Here is a 27,766-nt window from a genome sequence, read left to right on the forward strand (position 1 = left end):
TGTTTACATATCTGATTTCAAGATTTTACCTCGCAATGTAATATTTTTACATTGTTGATATTGGTAATTTTACTCAAGTAAATGACCTCAATACTTCTTCCACCTCTGTTGGTTAACAGCTTAACTACAGAAACCTGTGTTTCCTCTTTAGAGATACATTAGATCATCTGCTCTAAACCTGTTTATGCAGCTCCCCAGGAGAGTTTCTCCTCTTTTGTGAGTGAGACTAACAACCAAAAAAAGAAAGCCAAAACTAAAATCTGACACCCAAAGGCCATGAGGGAGGGTGGTGAGGCGGGTGAAGACGAGGTTGGGTGCGTATAGAGCCGGCCTCTAATGGGATATTTTGGGAGGGGAGGGCGACGAGTGCCTGTATTTGGAGATGGAGGTGAATGTTGGAGGAGGTGGGAAATGAAAGAAGAGGCTCTGTTGTGCGGTCCAGGGAGGCGTGGTTGGATTTTTGTGGTGAGGGTTGGGCTGAGGGGATAGATTCAGACGTCACAATGTTGATTAGGACCCTGATTTCCTTCGGATGCTGCCACACACACCCACTCGCGCACACACACACACAGCCCTCTGATAGAGGACAGACGGACGAAGCACAGAGGAGCCTGTTAGAGAACGACAACAACAACAAAGGCAAGAGAGAACGTAAAAGACAGTTTAAAGAGAGAAGCTGAGAAAGACACCAGAAGGGAAGAAAAGCAGGAACCAGGAGGGAGAAAGAGGTAAAAATATATAATAATACATTTCATTTGATGGGACACAAAGTTGGACATATTAAATTCCCCACTGACTATTTATCTTCCACAAACTTGTCTGTTGACATCGACGGTATTGCTGAAATCCTCGGTGAAGTACATTTACTTAAGTACGAAATTGACAATTTTGAGGTATTTGTACTTTACTTTATACTTCTACTCCAGTATTTTACTTTTTTGCGTCGCCACATTTATCTGACAGCGGGAGTTAAAGTTACTCTGAAGATTTTACAAAAGAAACTATCCGACAGTATAAAAATATGTTAATATTTGCTCCACCAGCAGCTGGAACATTGAAGTGCAGTTTGTGTGGTAATGCCTTCAGTTATAACGTTATATTAATATTTTACTTTTAATATATAATTTAATTTCACTTACACATAATACTTTTGTAGTTTTACTTATGGTAAATATTTAAACAGAGTATTTTTTGTATTATTATTGGTACTTTTATCAGGTAAAATATACTGTATGACTGGAAACCTCATATCAAATCATACATCTAATGATGTCATTGTATTAATTAGTAATGTATACATATATTTATATTTAACCGCTGAATGGAAAGAATGTGAAGAAGCTACTCTGCAGGGCGGTGTCGGTCCTTCTCTTTCCAGTCCTTAGCTGTAAAACACACACAAAATACACACACAAAGTACATGATGTGTGAATCAGCGCCTATAAATACACACTAAGATAGACGAAGAATTCAGCTGCAGCTACAGAACGAGGGAAGAGTTGTGGAGGCGCGCATGGGGACGTTTTGTGTGTGTATGTGGACAAAATAACGGAAACACTTGGATTTTAGATTATTGCAGAATTAAGCTGTGTGGCAAACATTTATGATACTTCCTTATGTTCAGCTATATAATGTTGAGGAATGAACACCACTTTTAGGATTTTATAAGTGTAAAACCAATCGACCGGATTAAGAAGCTAACGTTAGGCTATAAATATCGCCTCTAAAGGATCAACTCTACTGCATGTTTTAGTGTTTTTTAGCCAATTGTTTGCATTCATAGCAACTGTTTTGGTTCACTCTTGTCGCTCTCATGTAGTAGTTTGTGTCTGCAGCTATTTTCCTTTAAAAAAAGCTGTGAAAGCTCAGCGTACCCGACCGGCCGAGCGTCCAACAGCACTCAGACACAGCTAGCAACCAGCCGGTAAACACAGTGGAGCATTTAGCAGCTAGCGACACAGATATTCTCCTCTGGAGATTGTAGAGACCAAAAACAGAGCCAAAAAGTAAGAGAATATACTAGTGAATGATAATGTAGCTGCATGCTAACATATCTGTCATATCAACTTAAAACAGCTTGTTCACACTGACCACAGGTGGATAAATAAGATAGCTATCACAGGTGTAAAATGAATAGTTTGCAATATTTGGGAATGCAAGTATTTGCTTTGTTGGAGAGAGTTAAGTGTAGAATTATACAAGTCTCATGTTTGTGCATTAAGTATGGAGCCAGAGCGAATGAGCTTAGCTTAGCTTAACTTAGCATAGAGACAGGAAACAGCTGGCCACGCCCAAACTTGAAAACTACACCTGGCCCCAAACCTAATCATGGAAACAAACATCAAAGCAGAACGATGAAGACACTTGGTGTCCTGGAATCATAAGAATGTGGTTGTTGCTCACAGTTGTTGTGTCCTCTGCAAACACTCATTAGACCAACGGCTCTGACTGAAGCGTCTACTCTTCGCTTCATGTCAGTTGTCTTCTTCACTCTGCAAAGCTTCAAACGCTCCGGGCAGATTCACACACTGAGGCCGGCGTCTAAAAATACAACGCGGGGCCCCGAGTGCTCAGATTACTGCCCTTCTCCTTTACTTACGCACGAAAACAGTCTATTTTTCTGTTTGAATTGACACACACACACACACACACACACACACACACACACACACACACACACACCACCTGACAACCACAGAGGAATCTACAATTACTTTTAATTGTTTTAATTTGCATCAAGAAACATGTTTTTTTTTTCCTCCACGAGACACAAAGCAGCCATTAGATGACTGATGAGAACGTTTCAATATTCTCACATGGCTTTAAATATGACATTTAATGTTAAAAACATGAAAAGTGAGTTGCCACCACGCGAGGTCAAGGATGTAATAAATGTTAATCAGTGAATAGAAGATGCAAATTGAAGCAGCAAACCTGTGATGCAACATTAGATTTATTTCCGCAGCTGGATGTTTTACATTAATATCGTTAATACATACTTTTAGTACCTTTTACCTTTTGTCACAGCAAATCATAACTTTGTTTGGTGTCTTTCTAAACCCCTCTGTTTCCTCATAATTACACAAACGTTTTCTGTAACGTGAACCAATTATAACCTGTTTTACCTGTAATAAGTGCTTAACTACACAGTTCTGAGGTACAGAAAAGATGAGGAATTTAAGTACCTTTCTAAAGTTGTTCTGAGTGTGTACTCATGTTGAATGTTTGTCTGTAACCAAGACCTTGATTTCAACAGTGGGGGAAGTTCCTACATTTACAGTTATTATAATGTGCTCAACCTTTGGGGCCCTTGTATTTCTTTTCTGTAGACAAAATTTAAATAACCGCTACAGTTACTCCTTCATTTAACCTCCCAACCTTTCCGATAGTTTCATTAAAAACACAATTTGATAAAAGTATTTAGGATTATCAAAAAAAGCCGAGAGAAAGATTAGAGAAAGGTTCAATATGTGGCACTTTTTATCTTCTTTCCTGCCCTCATCAATCACCTCACGACCGCTCAGATGTATCTGCTGACCCTTTGCAGGGGCCCGGCCCCTATGTTGGAACCCACTGTATATACAGCAGGTAAAATATAATGCAAAAAACTACATTAGACGTTTACTGTACTTTTGATATTTCAGTAAATACTTGCAATGGAGTATTTTTTACATTGTACTAAAGTAAAGGAGGTGCTTCTGTTATGTTTGTGAGTTATTGGGAAAATACTTTATTTGTCAACGGAACATACTTATCATGACTCATAACATATCATCATTATTATCTTCCACCTTGTTGTTTTTGCATCAATCCAATGTGTTCGACATCGTTCTGTCTACCGTGATGATGAACGTATCACCTCTGCACGTGTTTTAATTCACAAAAAGCCTGACGAACAACAAACAACTCTTGTTGTGTCCTGAAGTCATACGCTGTCGCGGCTGCTAGTCGCTGCTGTTCCAACAGCTTATCGGGTCGTTATAGGGTGGCCTATGTCCTGCCGCAGCGAGGCCCTCCCTCCTCATGTGACACCCACAACAGCTGCTGCCTCGTCCTGCGCCGCCCGGCCTCGGCCCCCCGGTCTGTCCATGTGTGGAGAGCCAATAGATGCTATTTAAAAAGAGACAAGTTCAGACGCTGAGAGAATGAGGAGGAGGAGGGTGGAGAGAGTCATGTACATGTTTGTGGTCAGAAGCACTGGCAGTGGCTTCATAAGCAATGTCAGTACTATTCAAAATGGCCGCTTTAATAGCTCAAGACATGAAGAGGCAATGTGAAACAGAAGAGATGTCAAGACGTTGTAGGAGCGGTGAAGAGTGCCTCTTGTCTTCTGCAGAGTAATTTGGTGAAAGTCAAGTCGAACAATGCAAAGTATACACGTGTTGTGTGTCATTTAGGTGCTGGAGGGAAAGCGTATTGCTTTGCATATCTAATCTGTTTCTGTGGACATTATGTTCTCTTGTTGTGGTCAAAGTTACATCACGGCGTCTTCTACATGTTTAAATGTTGATGTTCACGTTTATCTTTAAACGAACGTTAGACAAACATTAAACTATCTTGTGACTTATTGCTTCTTGTACAGCAGAGAGGTGACGTGAGGAAAAAGCTTTGCAACTTGTTGTTGATGCAACATTTTTGCCGTCAAAAAAGTTGACACAAAAACGCTGAAATGAATTGACACTAATGTCAGAAGTCAGAATATTTGTTGTGATGTTGGAGATTTTTGTCACAAATGTTTTTCCTAAAAGTCCCGTTGTGCTAAACTAGACCTTTAATGGGCCAGTTACATTAAAGTAACTGATGAATATAAAGACCAATACAATAAAAAGATGCTTCCCTTGCAGATGACAATTACGTCTTTGTGCTTTTCTTCTATTTTTCAGGTGCTGTGTGCTGTGTTCAACTACAAACACCAACAAAATCCCAAACCAGTCGAACCATTTCCATCACTCTTAGCCAGACTTCCAGCTAAAGAAGAGGACTGAAAACCAGAAACGTCAACATTTTATTTGTGTTGATCTGTGCATCAGCGTCTTCTGCCTGTGAAAAGGTCAACTCAGTGACCCTTACTTACAGTCGGAAACCTTTTAGCGGGAAGCAAACGCATGCTAAAACCTTCAAAACACAACCTGAGCGGTCAAACGATGGCGCCCAAAAAGAAGGCCTCCCGCCAGAAGAAGCCCGCCGTGGACGCCGCCCCTCAGGCCGCCGTGGAGACGGCCGCGGTCCAGCTGAAGGTGGAGAGCCGCGGCGACGGCCTGGTGGTGGTGGTGGAGAGCGGGGTGAAGAAGATCGAGCAGATGGCGGCGCTGGACATCGCGCAGCTGAACAGCCTCAATCTGCCGCTGCCGCCGCCGGTCATCAAGCCCGGCGAGCGCGGCCTCGGCCTCGGCAGCGAGCTGACGCGCCCGCTGCACGGCAACGCCCTGCTGGAGGAGCTCAGCAAGATGCGGCAGGAGAAGTGAGTCCTGCTTCTTCTGGGCTGCTCTGTCACGGATTGATGCAATTACTGTGTGGAGCAATGCGGTACAATCACGATGTGACACAGTTTAGATACGATATATTCATAATATACAGTTTTTATGCAATATATTTACAATATGATACAGTACAATTACAATGTGACACAGTTTAGATACAATATATTCATAATATACAGTTTGTATACAATATGTTTACAATATGATACAATACAATTACAACGTGACACAGTTTAGATACAATATATTCACAATATACAGTTTGTATACAATATGTTTACAAAATGATACAATACAATTACAATGTGACACAGTTTAGATACAATATATTCATAATATACAGTTTGTATACAATATGTTTACAAAATGATACAATACAATTACAATGTGACACAGTTTAGATACAATATATTCACAATATACAGTTTGTATACAATATATTTACAAAATGATACAATACAATTACAATGTGACACAGTTTAGATACAATATATTCACAATATACAGTTTGTATACAATATATTTACAAAATGATACAATACAATTACAATGTGACACAGTTTAGATACAATATATTCATAATATACAGTTTGTATACAATATATTTACAAAATGATACAATACAATTACAATGTGACACAGTTTAGATACAATATATTTACGATATACAGTTTGTATACAATGCAATCACAATGTGATATAGTTTAGATACGATATATTCCCAATGTACAGTTTTTATGCAATATATTTACAATATGATACAGTATAATTACAAAGCATGAAATACCAATGTGGTACAATTACAATATAATCTTGATATAATATGCTTACGATGCGGTAAAATCACATTACAGTACAATGCTTAACATTATTACTCGGTACAAGTCCAATACATTTACAAAACTACAGAATTATGATGATGGACTATTGCATTAATACAATAACTATATGATGAAATGACAATACGATCAGGATACAACTGTGATACAGCGCAATTGTGGTGAATCTAAGATCTGGTACAGTCACGATAGAACACAGTTGTCGTGCAGTACGACATCCTAACGTGTGTATTGTTTCGTGTCGTGAGTTATTTGCGTGTCATCCCTCCTCCTGCTCGCCTCCTCAGGTTCCTGACCGACCTGGAGTTGGCCTGTAAGACGAAAGCCTTCGACGTCCACAAGCTGGTCATCTCCTCCATCAGTCAGTACTTCAGAGAGATTCTGGCCAAGGACCCGGGCATGAAGCGCCTGGAGCTGCCCTCCCTCTCCCCTCTAGGTACAGTTCATGTTGAGCCGCAATGTTACAGAATGTTTACAATATCTGAACTTCAAATCAAGAGCACAAACTTTCTAGCTGCCAAATACATCATTCTTAACCTTCACCGTAAACCTTTTGAAAGCTGTGGAAGCATTTTGTCTCCAGACCTCTTTCCGCTGTGTTTGAGTCGTCGTCGGAACCCCAAATTAATTCCAATACTTGTGTTTATTGTATGTATTTGTTCAGCAAAGTCTTGGAGAAAAAATGTATATCTGCAAAAAAAAATCACTTTTAAAAGACATTTTCACCGTAACTATGAACATCCAGCATGATATGAGCCAGATTCCCCAAAAACGCCTCCTGGAGCGTCAATAAGACACCTTTTTGGAAAGATGAGGACCTAAAGATTTAGAATATGCAACAAAAATCACAATAAAACAAAGTATTGGCCTGTTAGGAAGGTGTTTCAGTCAAAAAAAACTGTGTCGTTCGGTTCAAAAATGGAAAAATTACGTATTTTATGCCAAAAGATTGTCTGAATGGGGCATGCTGGGACTTAAAATGGAAGTAGGAGGATTTTCCCGCACGGTTTCCAAAAGGTTAACTCCCTATTTTCTAAGCCCATAATTACGGGCCAAATGATGAATGAATTGAGAAAATAATCTTCTGTTTAATGTAAAAGGAACATGAGTTGCAGCTCTGACAGCAGGTTGTAAAGTTTGACTCATGAAGCCTCAACTGGAGCATTGAGGAGCCAAAATGTAAAACATTTAGGAATCCTCTTTCAAGGATGTAGCTTCTACTTCCTGACGAGCATCTGTCTGCAGGCCTGGCCAATGTGATCACCTTCGCCTACCTGGGTCGCGTCCACATGTCCCTGTACACCATCGGCTGCACGGCCTCGGCCGCCGCCACCCTGCAGATCCCTCAGCTCCTGAAGATGTGCATGGACTTCCTGCTGGCCGAGCTCAACGTGCAGACCTGCGTCTACATCTGGAACATCGCCTCGGCCTACGGCCTGACGTCCGTGAGCGACGCCGCCCGCCGCTTCGTCCTGGAGAACTTCGTGCAGTTCGCGGACACGGCGCTCTTCACCCAGCTGACCCTGGAGCAGATCTGCGACTTCCTGCAGGACGACGCGCTGCTGTTGCCGTCAGAGGTCACCGCCTTCCAGGTCAGAGGTCAAACGTTGTCTTCGAAGGTCAATTTGGAGGTGAACATGTGCATTATCCTCACTGAGGGGAAGTGCCAGGTCTTCCAGGAGGCGACCGGCTTCCAGTATTAACTCGCCGACCCTTCTGGGCCTTTCTGGCTATTTCCATCCAGGTCCTAAAAACAGACCCCAGAGCAGCTGCTCAGAGCAGAACACAGATCCGTGCAGCATTGTGAGCAGAAACCACTGAGAATATCTCACTGTATGCAAGAAGAGAGCGCGAGTATTAATATGCAACTCCGTTACAGACATAAATAGACAGACAGCTGAGATCGCTGTATTTATAACCAAGGAGTCTGTCCGCACTGAGACGGTGATCCAGTTTTAGGTTTTGATTTCATTTTTCCTTTTATCACTGAGACTGGTTTTATGAATTTTTTTTATAAAATCCAAATGCCTTTTTTTGGATTTTGTAATTGATTACATCCTTTAGTTCTTGTATTGTGCTGCTTTGGGTGAATCCCGAAACCAACAAAAGGGGCAAAATGTTATCAGACAAGTAAACAATAGAACTGATTAATAAATAGCTTCTTGAATAATTAAAAGAAATATTAAGCTTTAAATTTCATTGAACCTCGAGTCAGTTTGTTGAAAGAAAATAAGCTTTTTATTCTTTTTTTTAATTCTTTTTATCATGGAAGTTGATGGAATAAACTAAAACTTATTTTACTTTTATTTTCTTTTCACAAGCTTAAGTTCCTTTATATTTTTAATAATTTAGTAACAACAGTAGTGATGTATTTTTTTGGCAGCTACACATGAATCACTTGTTGTTGCTCTGGTTTTACAGGTGCAATGTAGAGAGATGTATTTTATATCACATGGCATGTAGATATATATATATATATATATATATATATATATATATATATATATATATATATACATTATTTGTAAATATTTATACATATTAAAAATATATTTATATATTACTTTTATATATATATATATATATATATATATATATATATATATATATATACACATTATTTGTAAATATTTATATATATTAAAAATATATTTATATATATATTATATATATATTACTTTTTATATATATATATGTATATATATATATATGTATATATATATATATATATATATATATATATATATATATATATATATATATATATATATATATATATATATATATATGTGTGTGTGTTCTGTAACCTCTCCCTCCAGTTGGCCATGAGGTGGCTGGACTTCGACGCCTCCCGTCAGCCTCACGCTGCAGAGCTACTGTCCCACATCCGCTTTGAGACGATCCCGGCCAGCGAGCTGGTGAGCCAGATCCAGCCGGTGCCCCGCATGATGATGGACCCGCACTGTCACCGCCTGCTGGTGGACGCCATGAACTACCACCTGCTGCCCTTCCAGCAGAACACCCTGCAGTCGCGCCGCACGCAGGTCCGGGCCGGCCAGCTGACGCTGCTCACCGTCGGCGGCCGGCCGTCGCTCACCGAGCGCGCTCTCAGCCGAGAGGTCGGTGCTTTCATGGCGTTTGCGTTGGTGTCCATGCGCAAGGAAAACCCCTCCTGACTGACCTTTGACCTCCGTAATCCAGGTGCTGTGGCGGGACCCTCGCGAAGGCGCGGCCGCCTGGCGCCACCTCACCCAGCTGCCGGCGAAGAGCTTCAACCAGTGCGTGGCCGTGATGGACGGCTTCCTGTACGTGGCCGGAGGGGAGGACCAGAACGACGCCCGCAACCAGGCCAAGCACGCCGTCAGCACCCTCAGCAGGTGAGAGGGTGCTGCTGTTCAGGGCCTCACAATACATCACAATATATTGCTGTGGTTAGTCCTAAATATGCAGAGTGCTAACACAAATTAGTCGGGGAACATGCACCATGTCATGAAAAGTCTCAGATCCAGAATGTGAGAGGTCAAGGACACCAGGACACACCTGAAGGCCTCATCGCTGGGGTCTGGGTGCCTGCGGTGACCCCTCTGCCCTTTTGCCTCAAACAGATACGACCCTCGCTTCAACACCTGGCTCCACCTGGCCGGCATGCGACAGCGCCGCACCCACTTCTCCCTGGCGGCCAGCGGCGGCCGCCTGTTCGCCATCGGCGGGCGCAACGTGGAGGGTCTGCTGGCCACCACCGAGAGCTACCTGCCGTCCTCCAACGCCTGGCAGATGCGCGCTCCCATGGAGGTGCCCCGCTGCTGCCACTCCAGCGCCACCTTGCCCTCCGGGGACATCCTGGTGACAGGCGGCTACATCAACTGCGCCTACTCCCGCTCCGTGGCGTGCTACGACGCGGCCGCCGACGCCTGGAGCGAGAAGGCCCCCATGGAGACGCCCCGCGGCTGGCACTGCTCCGCCGCCCTCGGCGGGAAGGTGTACGTGGCGGGAGGGAGCCAGCTGGGGCCCGGCGGCGAGCGGGTGGACGTGCTCACCGTGGAGGTCTTCTCCCCGGAGAGCGGCGGCGGCGGCGGCTGGAGCCGGGCCGCCCCTCTGCTGCTCGGCGTGAGCACCGCCGGCCTCTCCCCGCTGGCCGACAAGCTGTACCTGCTGGGCGGCTGGAACGAGGCGGAGAAGCGCTACAAGGCGGCCGTGCAGAAGTACGACCCGGCCACGGACAGCTGGGCCCTGGCGGAGGATCTGCCCGAGCCCACGGTGGGGGTGTCCTGCTGCACCCTGACGCTGCCGCACCGCCACGCGCCGCGCCGGCAGCAGCACCGCAACACGCCGGCCCACGAAGAGCAGCAGCAGCAGCAGCAGCAGCAGCAGCAGCAGCAGCAGCAGCAGGCGGCGAGGAACCGGAGCAGAGAGAGCAGCGCGGCGCCATGCCGGACCGCCATCGCATAGAGAGAGACGGGGAGAGACGAGAGGAAGGCTGGTTCAACCTCTGGGGAACATCTGGGTCATGTCTGCTCTTTATTCGGTTTCTGTAGAGGCCACACGCAGCGTGTTGTGTCTTGTGTACGTGGGAAAAACTTTTCATCCGTAAATATTAAGACAAACAATTTTGGATAGAAGGATAGACTTTTTTTTTTTAAACATGGCAATCTAGAGGAAAGATATTTTTCCGTAGCATTATTTAACAAAACTATATTGTTGAAATACACAAAATTTAAATAAATATTTAATACTCATATATTTATATTGTACATTTATATACATTTAACCTCTAAAAGTACTCATACAATGATTACTGAGATACATTTGGAACTTTTTCCATTGATTTACACAATTTATACAAAATATTGGTCCTCCTAAATGGATTTTGGGGGTTTTATAATCATATTTACTTGACATTTGACCTCCATTGTTATAATTTCAAGAGAAAGTCTCAAATCTAAAATACAACCAGATACATGTCTGTAGAATGTGCTGGTTTCACAAAGAAAGAAAGAAAAGAGAGCTAATGTGAACCAAAGTGGTCTCAGGAGGTTTTACATCACCAACTGAGAAGAAAAGCGCGAGTAGGGAATGAGTTGTATCGTGGAGCAGGTGGAGGTAGAGAGAAGCGATGGATGGAGGAGGAGGAGGATGAATGATGAAGACGGGAACAGTGGCCGTCTGCGTTTGAGCGCGTTGAACAAACTTTGAAACGGTTGTGTTAATCTCAGCAGTTTGTGGCATTCAACTGTGAAAATAAGTGTGTGTGCGTCTGTGTGTGTGTGTGAGTGTGTGTGTGAGAGAGACAACCGAGTGAACAGCAGGAATATGAGCCAATTCTGAAAAATTGCAATATTCAGGATTTCTCAAACTTTAGCAGGTCAGAAACAAACAGACCTTTATTTTACTTGTAGTTTATTCTTTAATTTATTTTGATGGCTATTTAAGAAGTAGTGCAGCTCAACTGTAAACAAATGTATTTAAAAACCATAGATGTAGTACATAATTATATGAATATTATAGAGGTGCAATGAGAAAGGGGATTCTGAGGTGAGAGAAAGGCCGTGTGAACACACAGGTGACGTAAAACGACGTGCAGACACGTGAACTAAAGCAGGAAGATTAAGAATATTTATTAAAAATCTATTTGAAAAAAATCCAACCATTTCAAACAAAACCTCACCTGTTTGTTTTAAAACATTTGAAGATCTGACTGATCTAATTTTTACTGAAACTAAGAAACTACCAACTGAAGAACCAGTGAGACGCCGGCAGGTGGAAAGACAAACTGCAAAGAGCAGCAGCTTCATGCCGACGAGTTATTGATGGAGATTGTTTGTAACGCGAGGGACAAAGAGGTGAATCGGGCTCATTTGATTGGATGAATCCTTCTGTGTGCTGGTGGTTTCACTGAATAAAGCCAAAGTGATCTAAACATGGCCGCCTCCTGTCGTACTTTCTACTTCCGACAGCAGAAGAGAAGCAGAGCTGCAAGAAACGTGTCAGAGGTCAGAGGTCGGGTTCAGATCAAGTGGAGCTTCAAAGAGAAAATGGGATCATTACTGTACAATAAAGGACGTGCAATGAGACCGTAAAGGCTGTTCAGAAAAACATTCCTTAGTTGTAGCCTTGTTTATTGGCTTTTCACAATATAACCTTTTGCCATAAATGTCTCTTTAAACACCCTTATTACACCAAAAAGAGTTTCATTCAAGGCCTTTAATTAGAAAGGAATATATTCCTTTAATCTGCAAGAGCTGACAATACACTGAGTCAGAAAAACACTAAACAATACTAAAAACCTTACAGTAAAACAAAATATATTAAATACAATGTACATAAAAAAGGGAATGGACTCGCACGATGATATTAGTCTCATCTGCAATAAGGAAAAAGGGGAACGTCAGTGAAACTAGCAAGAAAATGATGCAAGATTTAAGAAGCATGCAGCAACACTTTCATTAACTTATTACTGATGCAATCAATCAAGGGTAGAAGCAACATATTATATTTCTTTCCCTTTTTTTGCTGCTACTTCCATTTGACAGCTGTCCTTCTTAACCGAGTCACGAGACGCATGAAGAGAAGTAACTATGGCAAAACCAGGTAAACCGTTAAAGCCCAAGAAACAACGCCAGACAAAAAGCTTTTTTTTCCGATTTTATTTGTTACAAACAACATCAAAAGGTGGTCCTTTACTTGCCGGGGAGGATGATGCCGTCATACTGAAGAAAGAAAATAAAAAAGGGAAATTAATATTAGATTGTAACACGAAATAAACACAACATGAAGGACATTTGATTTTTAAAGTAAGACTTTAGTCACACCAAATATTAACGCAGCAGGATGCAGTAAAGCTAACAGCAGTTACTTTAGCATGTGGTTGAACGAGGACGGTTAGTATAAAAAGCCACTCTAGATTTTCTGAAAATAAGCTTCTAAATCTCCCCTATGCGTCTCAGGATGTCAACGGCAAGACTCACTTTCTGCTGGAACCAGCGCATGGCCTCCTCTTTGCGGATGCGGTGCCTGAAACCGATGCGGCCTCTTTTCCGCTTCTTGTCGGCGATGCTGAAGCCGGGTCTGCCCAGAACCTGAACACACGAGAGAAAGAGAGAGAGAGAGAAGGTTAGAGAAGCTTCAGCCTTTCAGTTGCACACGAGCAGCAGCACTGAAGGGCTGTCTGGCCTCTGGACTTCAGTGCTCGTTCAATAGAACGTTTAACAAGGAATACAGTGTTGGTTCTTTACAAGCTGGAATTAAAAAACAAAGAAATTACTTAAAAACCTTACAGGATAAATTTGCTTACACTGTCAATTTTTCGATAGTGAATCAGCTCATCGTTTCTGCACTTCTATTTTATACTGTTTACATTTGATGAAAAAAAAATAAACCTGTTTGTCTTTGACAAGGTATCAATAATTATTTCCTGTAGCTCTGGTACCATATCAGGTTTCTCATCAACATGTCAGCTGTTCATGGACATTCACATGAGACAAACAAACCATTCACCAAAAAACTAGAACAGCATTTAACTGATCTTCTGTCAGGTGAGGAAGTGCCAGGAGCAAGTTAACTCTACGTTAAATACAATTACACATTTAACACCTATTATCTCAGCTGAAACACCTTAATGCGCAACACACAAATCACACTAGTCAACGATTTGACACAAAAACTATTTAAAGGTCTCAAGATAAAATACGTCAAGAATTTATGTGTTCAGCAACAATGAATTCTTACTAAATTTAACACCTCACCAAAAAATAATTTCTAGGCAACAGCTTGGGTCCATGTTTACTTCCTGTCTGCATATGTCACAAATACCGCAACAGGAAGTAGAGTGGGAATTTTGGGATCTTTACTTTGACAGCACGTCCAATTTGTGTCCAAGGAAGTGTTCACATTACAAATGGCTTCTGCAGCTTTTGTCCACAATATCCAACCAGCAACAGGATTTGTGTTTTGGGGGCGAAGGAGGTTACTTACCACGTAGAAGTCCAGTCCGTAGATGCCGATGCTGGGGTCGTACTTGATACCCAGATCGATGTGTTCCTGGATACCGAAGCCAAAGTTTCCTGTATCGGAGAAGTTGTTCTTCCTCAACTCGTACTCACGCACCTGGAAGCAGCAATATGTTCAGACATTGGGAGACAACTCCAGTTTCTTGATGGGCGCCACAAATTTGAAACAACCAGCTCTAGTGCTCTCAAAAGAAAGCGCCATTATAGTCAAACATACACCGGCTGAATTAGAATCATGGCTTTCTGACCTTGAGCCCTTTCTCCAGGATTTCCTCTGCTTTGGCTCCCCGGACGGTGCAGTGGACAGCAATCTTTTCATTTCTGCGGATACCGAAGGATCGCACGGTGTAGCGGGCTGCGAAAAGAAAGAAAAAAACAGGACATTAAATAAAAGGAGAGATGTCAACAAAACATATTTACTTTGATGTCCCATTGACTTAAATTAAATCTCTCACTCTTAAGTCATTACCCTGACTGACAGCTTGAGTATTGTGTATAATTAGACACATCTTTTGGTATTGGATAAAGGATGACTTTACACTTGCACAGCTCAAAGTCCTCCCCCCACACACACACACACACACACACACAAACACCCACCCACCCTTTGAGAAGACGGGGGTCTGCCCGGTGAGCTGCTCCAGCACCTTAGCAGCTCTGGTCAGTCTGTCTCCGCTCTCGCCGACGCAGATGTTCAGACAGAGCTTGCGGATGCGAAGCTCTCGCATGGGGTTCTCCTTCTTCTCACCCTGTTCCTGGAGGACACAAGATGAACGGCCTGGTTCACACGATGAAGTCACACGAGACAAAATGACTTCGGAGAAGTTGTTGGGACACCTCGTCAGCCGCTGCTGCCATGTACATTAGCTCGGGATAGTCCAGGCTTGACAGGTATTAACAACCCAACAGTAAGCGTCAGCTTAAAAGTCACGTTTTTAATATAGTTTATAAATCCACAAGTCCCGCCACTGCTCTCCTCCGTCTACACATCTAAATGCCAACAGTCTGGGACCAACACATGCCGTGAGAACATGTCCGCACATATCCGCGCTGCTACTGCTGTTAGCATCGTCAGAGATCACCTAACGTGACTTGTACTGATATTAAATAAAACTTTTACAAAACTAAAAAACAAAACAGACACACCTGCTGTAAAGAGGCATGTCGCATGCCGTAGAGGCCTTATACAACGGCAACATTGTCCTTAATGGCTGAATATTTTAAGAACCGTACAAGGAACCCGTATATTCCACTAGCTAGCCCGTTAGCATCACTCGCTTTTTTGTTAAAGTGGCTTCCGTTTCATTTGTTAGAGAAATAAGGCTCTAGTTTAAATATTAACATTAGAGTTTAGGTCTCTGTACGTCAAATAGCACTTAGGATGGCCCTACAGCTCCGATGATTGTAGATTTCAACTACAACTTCGTGTATGAACACCAAGGTACGGTGTGAGAGAGTACTCACCGCCATGTTGGATCACTAGAAGAGGGTGAGACGTTTCCGGCGAAAGACATTTATAGGGGAGTGTTCACCGCTAATGACCTCGGAGAGACACCGCGGGGAAACAAACAGGGTTCCGGTGTACGCGGCTGAAAGCAACAACAATTAATACATTATTTTATTGTCAATCGGAATTACGCAGCTTTGAATGGTTTATTTTGTTTCAATCCTTATCTTCACATTTTGTATTTGTTCATGAGTAGACTTGAAACGATTCGCTGATTTTAGGAACTAAGTTGAAGAATTAATTGATAAAGAGAAACTGTATTAGCAAGAAGAATATAAAACAAAAATGAAAAATTGGTTCAATAATCATAAATGCCACCATTTTGTAATGTCACCATGATCTCTGGGAAATTGTGAAGCTATTCTTACATTTTCTAAAAGACAAATTAATTGAGAAAATAATTAATTAAAGACTGTTCACAAAAACATTCCTTAATTGTAGGCTTGTTTATTGGCTTTTCACAGTTATAACCTTTTGCCATATATGTCTCTTTAACACCATTATTACACCAAAAATAAGAGATACTGAGTTTCATTCAAGGCTTTTAATTAATTAGGAAGGAATATATTGATTTAATCTACAAGAGATGACAGTACACTGAGAGTCAGAAAAACACAAAACAATACTAAACACCTTACATTAAAACAAAATATATTAAATACACCAAATTTCATGGATTCAAGGATGGTCAAAAGTAGATGGCATGTGTACAGAATGAACATCATAACAGAGTTACAACACATTCAATGCATATGACAGAAATTATTAATATAATGAGTACTAGGCATGATGAAAACTCCCAAAAATAACAGCAACAGTTGACTCCATCCAAACTTACATATAACATAAAACACAAACTACACAAACTACAGCGAAAGCGATCAGCAGGAGCAGTTTATTCGTAAGTGAGTGCTCGGTGGTTAGTATGGACGGCTCGTCGGCGAGTGTCTCATAGGAGGCGTCTCGTGAATAACTCCTCAGTCTGAGGGGTGGGACAGGAGCTTGATGCCTCAGCAGGGGCAGTCCTTCCCTCCTCTGCTCCTCCAGAGCGCTGACAAGGAAAGCAAGCGCTTTGCGGGGCAAGAGGGCCGTGGAGAAGAGGTTGCAGTTGGGCACGAAAAAGTGAGGGAGGAGGCCTGCCCGAGCGTGGCGCTCCAGGGCCCAGACGAGGTGCAGGAAGCAGGCGGGCAGCTGCTGGGGAGCCCACATGGAGTCATCGAACCTGCCAGAGAGGAAGATGTCACAGAAATGACTGAGAGAAATAAAGACAATGAAGGATATTTAATAGTAGTTCAACCCTATAAGTGGCTCCCTTCACATTGTTTACATCGTTATTCTAAAAAATGGATTATAAATGCTTTGAATGCGAGGATATTCAATTTACAATGATGCCACTACCTTTGACTACTGACCCAGCTGCTAATGCAACAACCACCAGGGCTACTGTTTACATTCCTACGATGGTAGTGAAGATATTTTCAGATGAATGAAGACGTCCTACCTGATGGACAGGGTGTGTAGGAAGACTGTCTTCCCGTGGTACGAGCAGAGGTGATCCAGCTCTTTGGGGAAACGTTGTTTCAGGCCTTCAATCAGAGACTTGAGGAGCATCAAGCACGGTTTCCTACCAGAGACCAGATGGATATTGTTTATTGTAAAAGAAAAACTATTCATCCAAATGTAGGTCTTCCTTTTTACAAATAGCAACACCAAAAAAGTTTCAGTTGGAGGTGGTTATGAGGTCCTCTTTTCAAATCTCTTCACATCTTCACCTTGTGTCCTTTTATTAAGATATTGTTGACTCTACATACATCGCCTTTAAAACAGACCCCTCCATAAAGGCTTTATAAGTTGTAAATAATTGTTTGTATTGATTAGCCCAAAAATATTTGTGAAATATTTTGTATGAACCAGTTACAAACTATATTGTAAGAACACTGTCGGAGCCAAAATGGGGTTTATTGTTTGAGGGTATCGCTGGATGAACGGGGACATATAGTTCCTTCATTTGAACACCTGGTGGCACACTAACTTTGAGAAGGACATATCGGTAAGTGCCTGCTAATGGGAACAGGTGTGTGTGTGTGTGTGTGTGTGTGTGTGTGTGTGTGTGTGTTGTGTGTGTGTGTGTGTGTGTTTGTGTGTGTGTGTGTAGGGAGGGGGAGGGGGGCGAAATAGTTTTTGTCAGCTTAATCATGTCCACTTGCTCGTGCTTTAGCCTGTTTTGGGGTTTCCTGTGCTGTGACCAACATGTAAGATATAATTAATTCAAGTGTAGTGGACATTGCGGATTTTATAGAATGCTGTCATCGACTAGTCACGGAATAAATGCACTCTAATACAGCGAAGCTAACATCTGTAGGGCAATCCGTTGCTGATAAGCGCTGTATCAAATGGAACACTTACGTTAACCAACTGGCGGAAGTGACGGACGCAAATCTGTTTGCTGCCCCCGCGAAATTAAGCCGGAAGTGACGTCCGCAAATCTGCTCACGATACCCGCGAAACTAAAACTGACAAAAATGAACGCACTTCTTACCCTATTTTTGTCCCTTGTATTCTCCTTTCTCCATCCATGTGGAAACTGCGACACCTCCACAATCTAATTATTATCAAATTAATGAAAAGCTGGCGGAAAGGGCTCCTCCTCTTCCGCCACGTAGCAAAGATGGCGCCCGTTTAGTGCGATTAGTGTCCATCGTTTTACACTGAATTTTTTGACCGTTTGCAGTGCGCCATCCGGGTACTTTGCATTGAATTCTGGTAGTTTTGTCAGTGTGGCGCCCTGCGCACTCGAAGTGCGCAAGTGTTCGGTAGTAGACACGGCCTTACACATTTGGTAGTTGCCAGGTTGTGAACAATCCTTTTTTGTCTGGTAACAACGCAGTAATTTATGTTGGTAATCCCGTTTTATTAAGTCATCAAGTCTCCGGTAAGAAAAGTAAATATTCATTAAGGGTTTTAAACCTCGAGTCTGAATTGAATATGTTGTTTGAAGCCCTTTTTTATTGAAATAATTGGTCAAACCACTCAAAGAGATTCTTCTCCAACCTGGCAACCCTCTCACAGTAAAGGGTGTTCAGAGGCTCACCGGCAGCATTTGGTGGCGGTGCTCTCACAGCAGGTCTTCTTGTTGCCGTGGCTCCTGATGAGCTTTTTCTCAACATGAGAGAAAGAAATCCTCCAGCTCTCTGCCGCACAGAGACAAAAACAACCTGATGACGACGTACCGATAGCACAAACACTCAACGACGTGTTAGAAGGACATTTAAACTCCTGCAGCCGCCAGAAAGTTCTGCAGATACATTTCGGCCTTGCTTCTGTCACACTCACTGTTGTTCCAGCACAACAGGAGCAGACGGACGCTTCTCTCACCTTTGGCTTCCTCACTGAGGTTTCGTCCTTTGAGCCTCTTCGGGACGAAGAAGCACGGCAGACTTTTGATTTCTTGACGAACCTTCTTTCCCAGCCAGTTGTCCACATCAGGACCGTTGCGGACAGCGAGCGGCCAGCCCTGAGAGGAGTGAATCTCCACACGGGAACAAGGACAGGTGTACATGAAGTACAATACTGCTGTCACCAAAACTACCCTTAAGTCTACTACCTCTGTCAATGCCTTAGTACATAAAAGCCTCACTAGAACCTTCTATACTGCCTTTACAAATCTGACTTTCAATGCTCCCAAAGGTGGAAGAAGTATATCTTTCACTTTGTTTAATTATATAAAAACTAGTTACAAGCAATGTACTTTGTGGCGGAAAGTACATTTACTTAAGTACAACACTGAAAAACAATTTTGAGGTACTTTAAGGTTACTTTATACTTCTAATTCTCTATATTTAAGAGGTAAATATTGTACTTTTTACCCCCCGACATTTTTAAAGTGTAGTTACTACAAATTACTTTGCATATTTTGTAACTTGATCCCTAGAAGAGAAGGACTTACTACTTTTGTGTCAATGCATTTGTCGTTTTTTTTTAGTTTTCTGATTCATATCCATCCGAGATCTGATGATTTGATCTCTCTAGATACTGGTCCTGGTGATTAAAACATGAAAGTGCTTACCTCCAGAGCAGGAACCACGTCCACAGAGATCAACTCGTCGTCGCTGCGCATCTCATTCCTGAACAGGGACAATGTCACCGCCGGCGAGCCGAGTCGCTTCCTGTTCACCTCCCACCGAAAGCCTTCGTCGGGCACTAGAAGAAAAAAATGGGACGTGAACACAGACAGTTATCCGGGTCCCCAAAGTGGGACGGAGTTGCACAAAGTTTTCCAAAGAGTCCTGATAACGCAAAACCAGGAGGACAGTCACAATGACGACGACAGATGAGCGGTCTTGATCAAACCTTTGTAGTTCTTGAGGAACTTGCGGACCAGGCGATGCATCTCACTCAGGATCCGGCTGGCTGAGAGGGTGTGCCCGTTCTCCAGGGTGAAGGCTTGTATGGGGCTCCGAGCGGGCCGGGCCAGATCGATCCGGTAGAAGAGGCCGCCGTCGAGCTCCGTCATGATGATGCGTGACGGGGCCGGAAGCTTCAGCATCATGTCGAACTCGTCGGGGTTGTGGATCTAAGAGTCGACACAACGAAAGAGACGAGATGGTGCTGGTTTGTCTTCCATCCTTGTGAAATACGCTTACTTTCTCTGGTTCAAAGTAACGCGGCAGTTGCTTTATCTGTCCGTCTGTATCGGAGAAGAGTGTTCGTCACAACCTCACCTTGACTTTCTCAAAGTAGCTGCCGCTGTTGAGGAAGTCGGCAGACTGGAAGAAAGGCTGGTCACTGCTGCCCTTCAGGAACTTCAGCAGGTTGTCTTGGAAATCGTTGACCACCTCCGCGGCCCAGCGACGGTCCGTCATCCGGATCTTGAGGTCTTTGGCGTTCTGTTTGATCCAGCTGGTCAGCTCCGGAGAGACCGGCTCCTCCACCAATTTGGATCCCTCCTCTGCGGAGAGACACGGATCACTAAAGACATTCACAAACTACTTTAGCAGTCGATCACATTCCTGTGGCACTGTGGAAGCCACAACACGACTGTAGGGTGTAAGCTTTCCAGGAAAGTGCGGCAATCATGTGTGGCATCAAGCCAGGGATATAAACATTTATATGTTCATAACTTGAGGAGTTCTCTCCAGTCGTATTTATAGTTTATGTTAATATTTAAAGTTGAATTGTGTTATAAACATGTAAAATGGATGTATATGCTCTTGTAAGATCAGGTGCTGCAGGTTTTTTTTGCTCTTTTACATCAGTGGCTCTGGTATCGAGTCATTTTTGGGGGCACGTAGGGTTCAAAAAGCACAATTTCTTGTGTTTTGAACAAATGTAGATTAACTGCAAACTAGATATTTCCATGGTCAGATCCAAATATATAAATATTTGTCAATATCTATATTTAAATATGCTACATTTACACACGCTAAGGGTTTTGTTGCAGTGTAATAGATCCCCCTAAATCTTACACACTGTATAATCTGAATATGCCTACCACCAACATTAACAACAATGAACCGTGTCATAATAATTACAGGTATTTTTCAGATTTAGATGTAATAATCTGAAGCAAAGTGAATCTGCAGCGTCACCTGGAGCTGGTTTCTGCAGAGTCTTCTGTCTCTGTCGAGCTGGTGTGGGTCGAGGAGGACTGGACTGTCCTCTGCTGTCGTCTTTACGGTGCTTTGCTTCGTACAGACTGCCCTTAACGTCTCTGTCCATCACTCAGCCTTGAATCATTATGTACAGAAAACAAAAAAAACAATCAGATTGACCATTAGAGACTACAGGCCAGAGGTTTGGGGCGTGTTTGTACTGGTGTGTCTGGTGGAAACCACTGGAGGCGTTGCATTGTGATGGGAAGCAGAGCGCCAGAAGAGCATCATTTAACTGAGATCCAGCATGTATGTTATCATGGCATTACAAATATAAATGAACTCAAACACACGTCTAAGTCGGACAAACGTTAAAGTCACATTTCACATTTGATCTTTGTTGGCTGGATGTTTACTGATTATGTGCACTCAAAACAAGCAAGCTAGAAAAAACTAAAGAAATCTCGGAAGGTTTAAGTTCAGACAGCAGACAAAGTGCACAAAAGTATCATAAAACTTGTCAGAATTTTATATAAATGCCCCACCTTTCAGAGTGTTCATAGATCAAAATAGGTGCGTAGATAGATAGATAGGTATGAAGGTCGTTAGGTTGATGGATCTTTAGGTAGGTACGTAGATCAATAGACAGACAGACAGATAACACATTATTATATTACAGCGGTTTAACTCACTTGTGTCTGAGAAGCTTCTGTTGAAGATGAGATCGTCGCTCTTGTGTGTCTTTCCTTCTCTTCAGCTCTCAGTATCTTTCTTTCCTTTCACTTTCAATTTCCAGGAAAGTAAACGCCTTCCTCATGCCTCCCGATCTTACAACCACTCAAAACTACGCTGCCATTATGATCTTATAATGACGTAACAAGTTCTCAACTATGTCAATCACACAATATATACATGTATGAAGATAATCCTTTGAATCTGCAGAACATAAGAATGTAGGAATGAGTCCTAAAACTTGAAAATGAGTTAGCATTTTTGCACACCTGACGTTAGCTTTTTGCTTCTGGTGTTTGGTAAAGATAACCTCGCTGAACCTAACTTTGAAGTATCTGAACTTGTGTTTGGCACAAAGCTTCTTTCAGACCATTTGTGCAAAATGAATACATAACCTTCTCTCTTTTCCTTCATGTAAAAGGTCTTAAGGTTGTTCTCCTTGGAAAGTCAATAATAGAAAATTGCAAAAAAAAAGTTGTGTAACAAAAAAAGGAAAACATCTTGTTTGAATTCTTTTATTTTTTGCAGCAGGACGTCATCCCTGAGTCATTTTCTTCATCGGATACACCCAATCAAATGTACAAATACTACAAATTTGCTAGGACACGTGTGTCCGGTACGTGTACGACACTCGGGTCCTAGAACACCGGTTTACCAACGCGCCAACTTCCCTTTAGTTTGTCTAAGGAACTTCGTAAAGAATCTGATCCAATCGAAACATCAATTTGATGAACTAAAACCATCTTTAAAGACTACAAGTCAATCAGGACATATCTGTCCAGCATCCTTATGTGTGAGTTTACTTCTTGAAATGTAATAAAACACAAAAGAAAAGTCTTCATTTGGCAATGTTTAAGATGTTTATTGTTTTGGTTTTCAACTTAATTATGATCACAGCTCCCCCCCCTTAAAGAGGCACAGGCCTTCCTTTCCTGCGGAAACTTTTGCGATGGGTTTTGATCAGCATAAGCCAGTCCTTGAGTAGAGCGCTCTGCCTCAGGCAGGACGGGGCCAGGGGTTGGGGAAGAAGGAGAGACGTGGCGGGCCGCTGCTGCTGGGACGTGGCTCTTTGTTGGACGTCCTGCATGAGAATTCATTTCTTCCCTGCCTTCTGTGCGGACTTGGTGACCTTGCCGCTGTCAGGCAACTTCTTGTTGACTTCCTTGATGACGCCGACGGCCACGGTCTGCCTCATGTCCCGCACGGCGAAGCGACCTGTTAGGAGAGAGAAGCGGAGGCGTCAATGAGAGGCTGAAAGGGGTCTTCTCTGTGTTTAAAGGTGCGGCCGGTGAAGACACAGTGCACACTACACTAAAGAGCAATGGTTTTATCAGAGTAAAGAAGCACAAAAACACCGGTAAAAAAGTATGTTTACAGTTAGTTTCATCAATCTTTGTCATGTTAATGAGGAATATTTTTTATACATTGTTTAAATGAATGGTTTTTATCATTAATGAAGACGAGCTGCTCTCACTCCATGAGCCCAGTTGGTATTATTCATGTAATAAACACAGACCAGGGATTAATGAAAGAGTGCTTTATCTCCAGACACATTGGCCTTTTATCCATAAACATAGTTCTGACATAGTAATGTAGGCTGATGTTACAGATGTGCAGGAGCGTGAGCAACAGGATGCTGACGGCATTTCACAGTCACTCAGGATTTTCTGAGAATTCCACAAAGGACCTTGAACCAGGGAGGCAAAAATACGTGCAGGTAGGCAGGTAGGTTTGCCCATCCAATGGTTGCATTGGTACAGAATGAAAAGGTGATAATAAAGAAGACGACGAAGTGCTGAATACATAGTTGGGTGCAAAAAACAAACTCCTTCTCGACAACAGCAACAACAAAATAAGATGTGATCTTCAAATGCAGCAAACGAAGAAGAAAAAAAGCCTTTTAACTCACCCAGTGGAGGATAGTCAGAGAATTTCTCCACAACCATGGGCTTCTGTGGCTTCATAAGGACCATGCATGCATCTCCAGACTTGACAGACTTGGGGTTGTCCTCCAGCACCTTGCCGGAGCGACGGTCGACCTTCTTCAAGAGCTCGTTGAACTTGCAGGCGATGTGAGCGGTGTGGCAGTCCAGCACGGGGGCGTAACCCTGGGAGATGTGACCGGGATGGTTTAGGATGATGACCTGGAAAAAAAATGTTTCGGAGAGTTCTCTAGTTAGGCTTTTTTAGATGAGCACATATGGCAGCTCCCGCTAGTGGCCAACAGAGGTATACGATCATATTTTAAAGATTATTATTGAAGCAGGACATTTACATCCAGAGCAGCTGTTCAGTTCTTTTTAGTAAAAAAAGAAAATGCAAAAGATGGAGAGAATAGGGGCAGGATGGTTAATCCCTAATGATGTCATTGTTGGCTGGAGTTTTGAATGTGATGCAACATTTTAGGGGTAAAGGTAAAGCAAAATAAATATTGGAAATGTTTGGCATTTTTAGATTATGCCAATAGTTGTTGCAAGCCAGATGAACCAGAAATATTGTTCATTTAATAAACATAAAGTCATGTTTTGTTGTGATTACTGGATCTCTAATACAAACTGTGACGAGACTGTCCCATCTAAAAATACAAGCCAAGATGCTCGTCCGCACATCCATGCATTCCTTTATTAATCTTCACGTCCTCTCTTGTCATGTCTCTCAGACCCACCTGGGCGGTGAAGTTGTCGGCCGCCATGGGCGGGTCGTGCTTGCTGTCGCCGGCCACGTTGCCGCGGCGGATCTCCTTGACGGACACGTTCTTGACGTTGAAGCCCACGTTGTCGCCGGGCAAGGCCTCGGTCAGAGCCTCGTGGTGCATCTCCACGGACTTCACCTCGGTGGTCAGGTTGCAGGGAGCGAAGGTGACGACCAAGCCGGGCTTTATGATGCCGGTCTCCACGCGGCCGACGGGGACGGTCCCGATGCCTGATGGAGCGGGAGGGAAAAGAGCGTGAGCAGTGATTGCCACTTTGTGTACAGGCTGTGGAAACAGCCCCGTGACACACACGTGACACTTCTTACCTCCGATTTTGTAGACGTCCTGCAGGGGCAGACGCAGGGGCTTGTCGGTGGGACGAGTTGGGAGCAGGATGGCATCAAGAGCCTCCAGCAGCGTTTTTCCACTGGCATTGCCTTCCTTGCGATCAATTTTCCATCCCTTAAACCAGGCCATCTACAGACGGATTTAACATAAGGAATAAGTCCATGTCTAAACCATCAAGTCGACACCTTGAGCGTCACAAAAAGGTTAAAGTCGCTCACCTTAACGCTGGGGTCAATCATGTTGTCTCCGTGCCACCCGGAGATGGGGACGAAGGCCACGGCGGTGGGGTTGTAGCCGATCTTCTTGATGTAGATGGTCACTTCCTTTTGGATTTCCTCGAATCGGACCTGGCTGTAAGGGGGCTCGGTGGAGTCCATCTTGTTGACTCCCACGATGAGCTGCTTCACACCGAGGGTGTAGGCCAGCAGGGCGTGCTCGCGGGTCTGGCCGTTCTTGGAGATACCGGCCTCAAACTCACCGACGCCGGCCGCGACGATCAGCACGGCGCAGTCAGCCTGAAAACGCGGGGAGACATTTTATCTCACTATTTCTACAAATGTGCTTGTCTCGTTAAAGCCTCATGATGCCCGAACCTAATTTAAAATAATGTGATTTCTTCAACAACCCCATAACACTGGCTGTCCGAAAGTGAGAGGTCAAATAAAGAGTAGGTTAAAAGACGGCGGCCGGTACCTGGGAGGTGCCGGTGATCATGTTCTTGATGAAGTCCCTGTGTCCGGGGGCGTCGATGATGGTCACGCAGAACTTGGTGGTCTCAAACTTCCACAGAGCGATGTCGATGGTGATACCGCGCTCACGCTCGGCCTTCAGTTTGTCCAGCACCCAGGCGTACTTGAAGGAGCCCTTGCCCATCTGTTGGGGTTGAAACAATGCACATGGAGTGGGAAGACAGGGAGGGTGAAAGACTCAATTATTTAGAAAAAGTAAAACATTTATCTCTTGCTGATTTTAGATTAATAAATTAATAAAAAGTGTTAATACAATCAGTTTAAAGTTGGTTATTAATTAACTTTTTTTACAGTACGATTAAGCATTCCCTGTTCTATCTATCTATCCATCTATCTACTATCAAAATGCCTTTTGTCTTCAAAATATTAATATATTTACTTGAGTATTTACTGTAGTTCGAACTATTTATGGCTATTTGGCACAATAATTACAGAAAAGCAGTTTTTGGTCCACCAAAAAAAAAAGAATCAAAGACACAAAATAATGATTTAAAGTTAAGATGTAGGGCTGAAATATAAACACATACAGTGATACGGTAGAAATAAATACAGAGGTATGTAAGACAGTAAGTAAAGTACACAGTACTACGGTAAAGTGACAAAAGTACAATCGTAAAATAGCTGTTTTGTTTTTTTCGTCTTTATGTATGACGAAAATTCCTTTATTTCGGTTTCTGTTGCTTAAAATTAGTCATGTTTGTGTTTTGAGAAAGCATTTATTATTTCATGGTGTGTCTTTCACGCTATAGGCTAACAGCCCTGGTCACGTGACACTTTCATATGTACGTCACGAGTACTTTCTGATTTGCCACGTCAAAGGTAGGCCAAGTATTTCAACAGTAGGAGGCAGTCACGGCCAAGCAAACTCGGGGGAGCAGTCACATCCGCCACACCTGTGATGAGTCACAGGTGATGAGTCAGGGGTGTGGCGGATCTTCTCTTGTTTCAGAACGCGTGCATGCGTTAAGCCCCGCCCCTCTGGGTGCGCGCGCAGGAGTTCATCGCTACATTCTTTTGCGTCAGCGTTCCCACTCGGAACTCAGAGAGCGGGCACGCTGACCCCCGCCATTTTGTGTCAGCACTTCGAGCTTGTAACTGTTGTAGAGATGGGGTAAACAAAAAACAACGGCTCACCTCAGCGGCTTCCTTCTCGAACTTCTCGATGGTCCTCTTGTCGATGCCTCCGCATTTGTAGATCAAATGTCCGGTAGAAGTGGACTTGCCTGAGTCCACGTGGCCAATGACCACGATGTTGATGTGGGCCTTTTCCTTTCCCATTTTGTCCTGTGTTATTTAACGAGTACAGTCATATGAAATTATGTAATTGGCAAAATAAAAGAAGTGCCAAACACAGTGTGCGTTGCAGTTGGAGCATGACGGGCCTATTGGTCTTAGTGTCCTTTTTTGGGGGGACTATTTCTCAACTTTTGGATGGTTAAATCTATAACTAAACAACAGGTTTTTAAAAACTGGTTATATGTTTTGGATATAATCATAATCTGAAAACTAATTAGTAACTGAAAAAGCAAAGCAGTCAATAATATTCACCCTCTGGACAACAAACCATTAGATTAGGATTCAAAACCCCCACTTCTATTGTTACTTCATTCACCGAATGGCTTTTGGTGCTACTTACTGAATCACTAACTTGGTATCTAAAGATATTTCGGCGTTTTAACTCACCTAGTTGTAGCCTGCTCGAGCTCTCCACACCTTCCCTGGCTGCTGTCTCGGTAAAAAAGGAACTCTGTAAAAAGTGTTCAGCGCATTATCCCTTCCTACAGCCCGCCCCTCCTCTTCTCAGGAATAATTACTGTGCGGG

General features: G+C 43.0%; 4 protein-coding genes across 4 annotated transcripts; 1 reads left to right on the forward strand and 3 right to left on the reverse strand.

Annotated features, from left to right (window-relative positions):
- Positions 1-489: 489 nt before the first annotated feature.
- On the forward strand, positions 490-12,236 carry klhl43 (kelch-like family member 43). The gene is made up of 7 exons (XM_068575692.1): positions 490-728; positions 4,884-5,461; positions 6,607-6,755; positions 7,565-7,911; positions 9,139-9,438; positions 9,521-9,696; positions 9,925-12,236. Exons 2-7 carry the CDS (start codon positions 5,106-5,108, stop codon positions 10,766-10,768), a joined length of 2,172 nt encoding a protein of 723 aa, XP_068431793.1. The 5' UTR covers positions 490-728; positions 4,884-5,105; the 3' UTR covers positions 10,769-12,236.
- A 650-nt stretch (positions 12,237-12,886) lies between these two features.
- On the reverse strand, positions 12,887-15,852 carry rpl11 (ribosomal protein L11). Its single transcript, XM_068575502.1, has 6 exons — positions 15,790-15,852; positions 14,930-15,080; positions 14,574-14,680; positions 14,291-14,422; positions 13,285-13,395; positions 12,887-13,026 (listed from the first exon to the last, which is right to left on the reverse strand). Exons 1-6 carry the CDS (start codon positions 15,793-15,795, stop codon positions 12,997-12,999), a joined length of 537 nt encoding a protein of 178 aa, XP_068431603.1. The 5' UTR covers positions 15,796-15,852; the 3' UTR covers positions 12,887-12,996.
- Positions 15,853-16,525: 673 nt separating this feature from the next.
- On the reverse strand, positions 16,526-22,169 carry LOC137785074 (cyclic GMP-AMP synthase-like). The gene is made up of 9 exons (XM_068576110.1): positions 22,116-22,169; positions 21,421-21,558; positions 20,554-20,780; positions 20,183-20,405; positions 19,899-20,032; positions 19,208-19,361; positions 18,924-19,023; positions 17,334-17,456; positions 16,526-17,054 (listed from the first exon to the last, which is right to left on the reverse strand). The coding sequence occupies exons 2-9, from the start codon at positions 21,548-21,550 to the stop codon at positions 16,667-16,669; spliced, it is 1,479 nt and encodes a 492-aa protein (XP_068432211.1). The 5' UTR covers positions 21,551-21,558; positions 22,116-22,169; the 3' UTR covers positions 16,526-16,666.
- Positions 22,170-22,992: 823 nt separating this feature from the next.
- LOC137785211 (elongation factor 1-alpha-like) lies at positions 22,993-27,736 on the reverse strand. Its single transcript, XM_068576323.1, has 8 exons — positions 27,628-27,736; positions 27,079-27,228; positions 25,889-26,068; positions 25,414-25,710; positions 25,174-25,324; positions 24,821-25,077; positions 24,065-24,299; positions 22,993-23,370 (listed from the first exon to the last, which is right to left on the reverse strand). Exons 2-8 carry the CDS (start codon positions 27,220-27,222, stop codon positions 23,249-23,251), a joined length of 1,386 nt encoding a protein of 461 aa, XP_068432424.1. The 5' UTR covers positions 27,223-27,228; positions 27,628-27,736; the 3' UTR covers positions 22,993-23,248.
- Between the last annotated feature and the right edge of the window lie 30 nt (positions 27,737-27,766).

Source organism: Clinocottus analis, unplaced genomic scaffold, assembly GCF_023055335.1.
Source record: "Clinocottus analis isolate CAN_PGR_092001 unplaced genomic scaffold, fCliAna1.0.p SCAF_14, whole genome shotgun sequence".
NCBI lineage: Eukaryota > Metazoa > Chordata > Actinopteri > Perciformes > Cottidae > Clinocottus > Clinocottus analis.

What these genes read in the sequence shown, in the direction of transcription:
- klhl43 (XM_068575692.1), top strand. Translation starts at nt 5,106, where the DNA reads ATGCTAAAACCTTCAAAACACAACCTGAGCGGTCAAACGATGGCGCCC. An exon ending in GCCCTCCCTCTCCCCTCTAG is followed by an intron (nt 6,756 to 7,564) that starts GTACAGTTCATG and finishes ATCTGTCTGCAG; the next exon opens with GCCTGGCCAATGTGATCACC. An exon ending in GCCGTCAGCACCCTCAGCAG is followed by an intron (nt 9,697 to 9,924) that starts GTGAGAGGGTGC and finishes TGCCTCAAACAG; the next exon opens with ATACGACCCTCGCTTCAACA.
- LOC137785211 (XM_068576323.1), bottom strand. Translation starts at nt 27,222, where the DNA reads ATGGGAAAGGAAAAGGCCCACATCAACATCGTGGTCATTGGCCACGTG. An exon ending in TGATCACCGGCACCTCCCAG is followed by an intron (nt 25,711 to 25,888) that starts GTACCGGCCGCC and finishes CCGCGTTTTCAG; the next exon opens with GCTGACTGCGCCGTGCTGAT. An exon ending in CTCTGACTATCCTCCACTGG is followed by an intron (nt 23,371 to 24,064) that starts GTGAGTTAAAAG and finishes CTCTCCTAACAG; the next exon opens with GTCGCTTCGCCGTGCGGGAC.
- rpl11 (XM_068575502.1), bottom strand. An exon ending in TCCTGGAGAAAGGGCTCAAG is followed by an intron (nt 14,423 to 14,573) that starts GTCAGAAAGCCA and finishes TGCTGCTTCCAG; the next exon opens with GTGCGTGAGTACGAGTTGAG. An exon ending in TGCGCTGGTTCCAGCAGAAA is followed by an intron (nt 13,027 to 13,284) that starts GTGAGTCTTGCC and finishes TTCTTTCTTCAG; the next exon opens with TATGACGGCATCATCCTCCC.
- LOC137785074 (XM_068576110.1), bottom strand. Translation starts at nt 21,550, where the DNA reads ATGGACAGAGACGTTAAGGGCAGTCTGTACGAAGCAAAGCACCGTAAA. An exon ending in GCTACTTTGAGAAAGTCAAG is followed by an intron (nt 20,406 to 20,553) that starts GTGAGGTTGTGA and finishes GTCGACTCTTAG; the next exon opens with ATCCACAACCCCGACGAGTT. An exon ending in ACGTGGTTCCTGCTCTGGAG is followed by an intron (nt 19,362 to 19,898) that starts GTAAGCACTTTC and finishes TCCCGTGTGGAG; the next exon opens with ATTCACTCCTCTCAGGGCTG.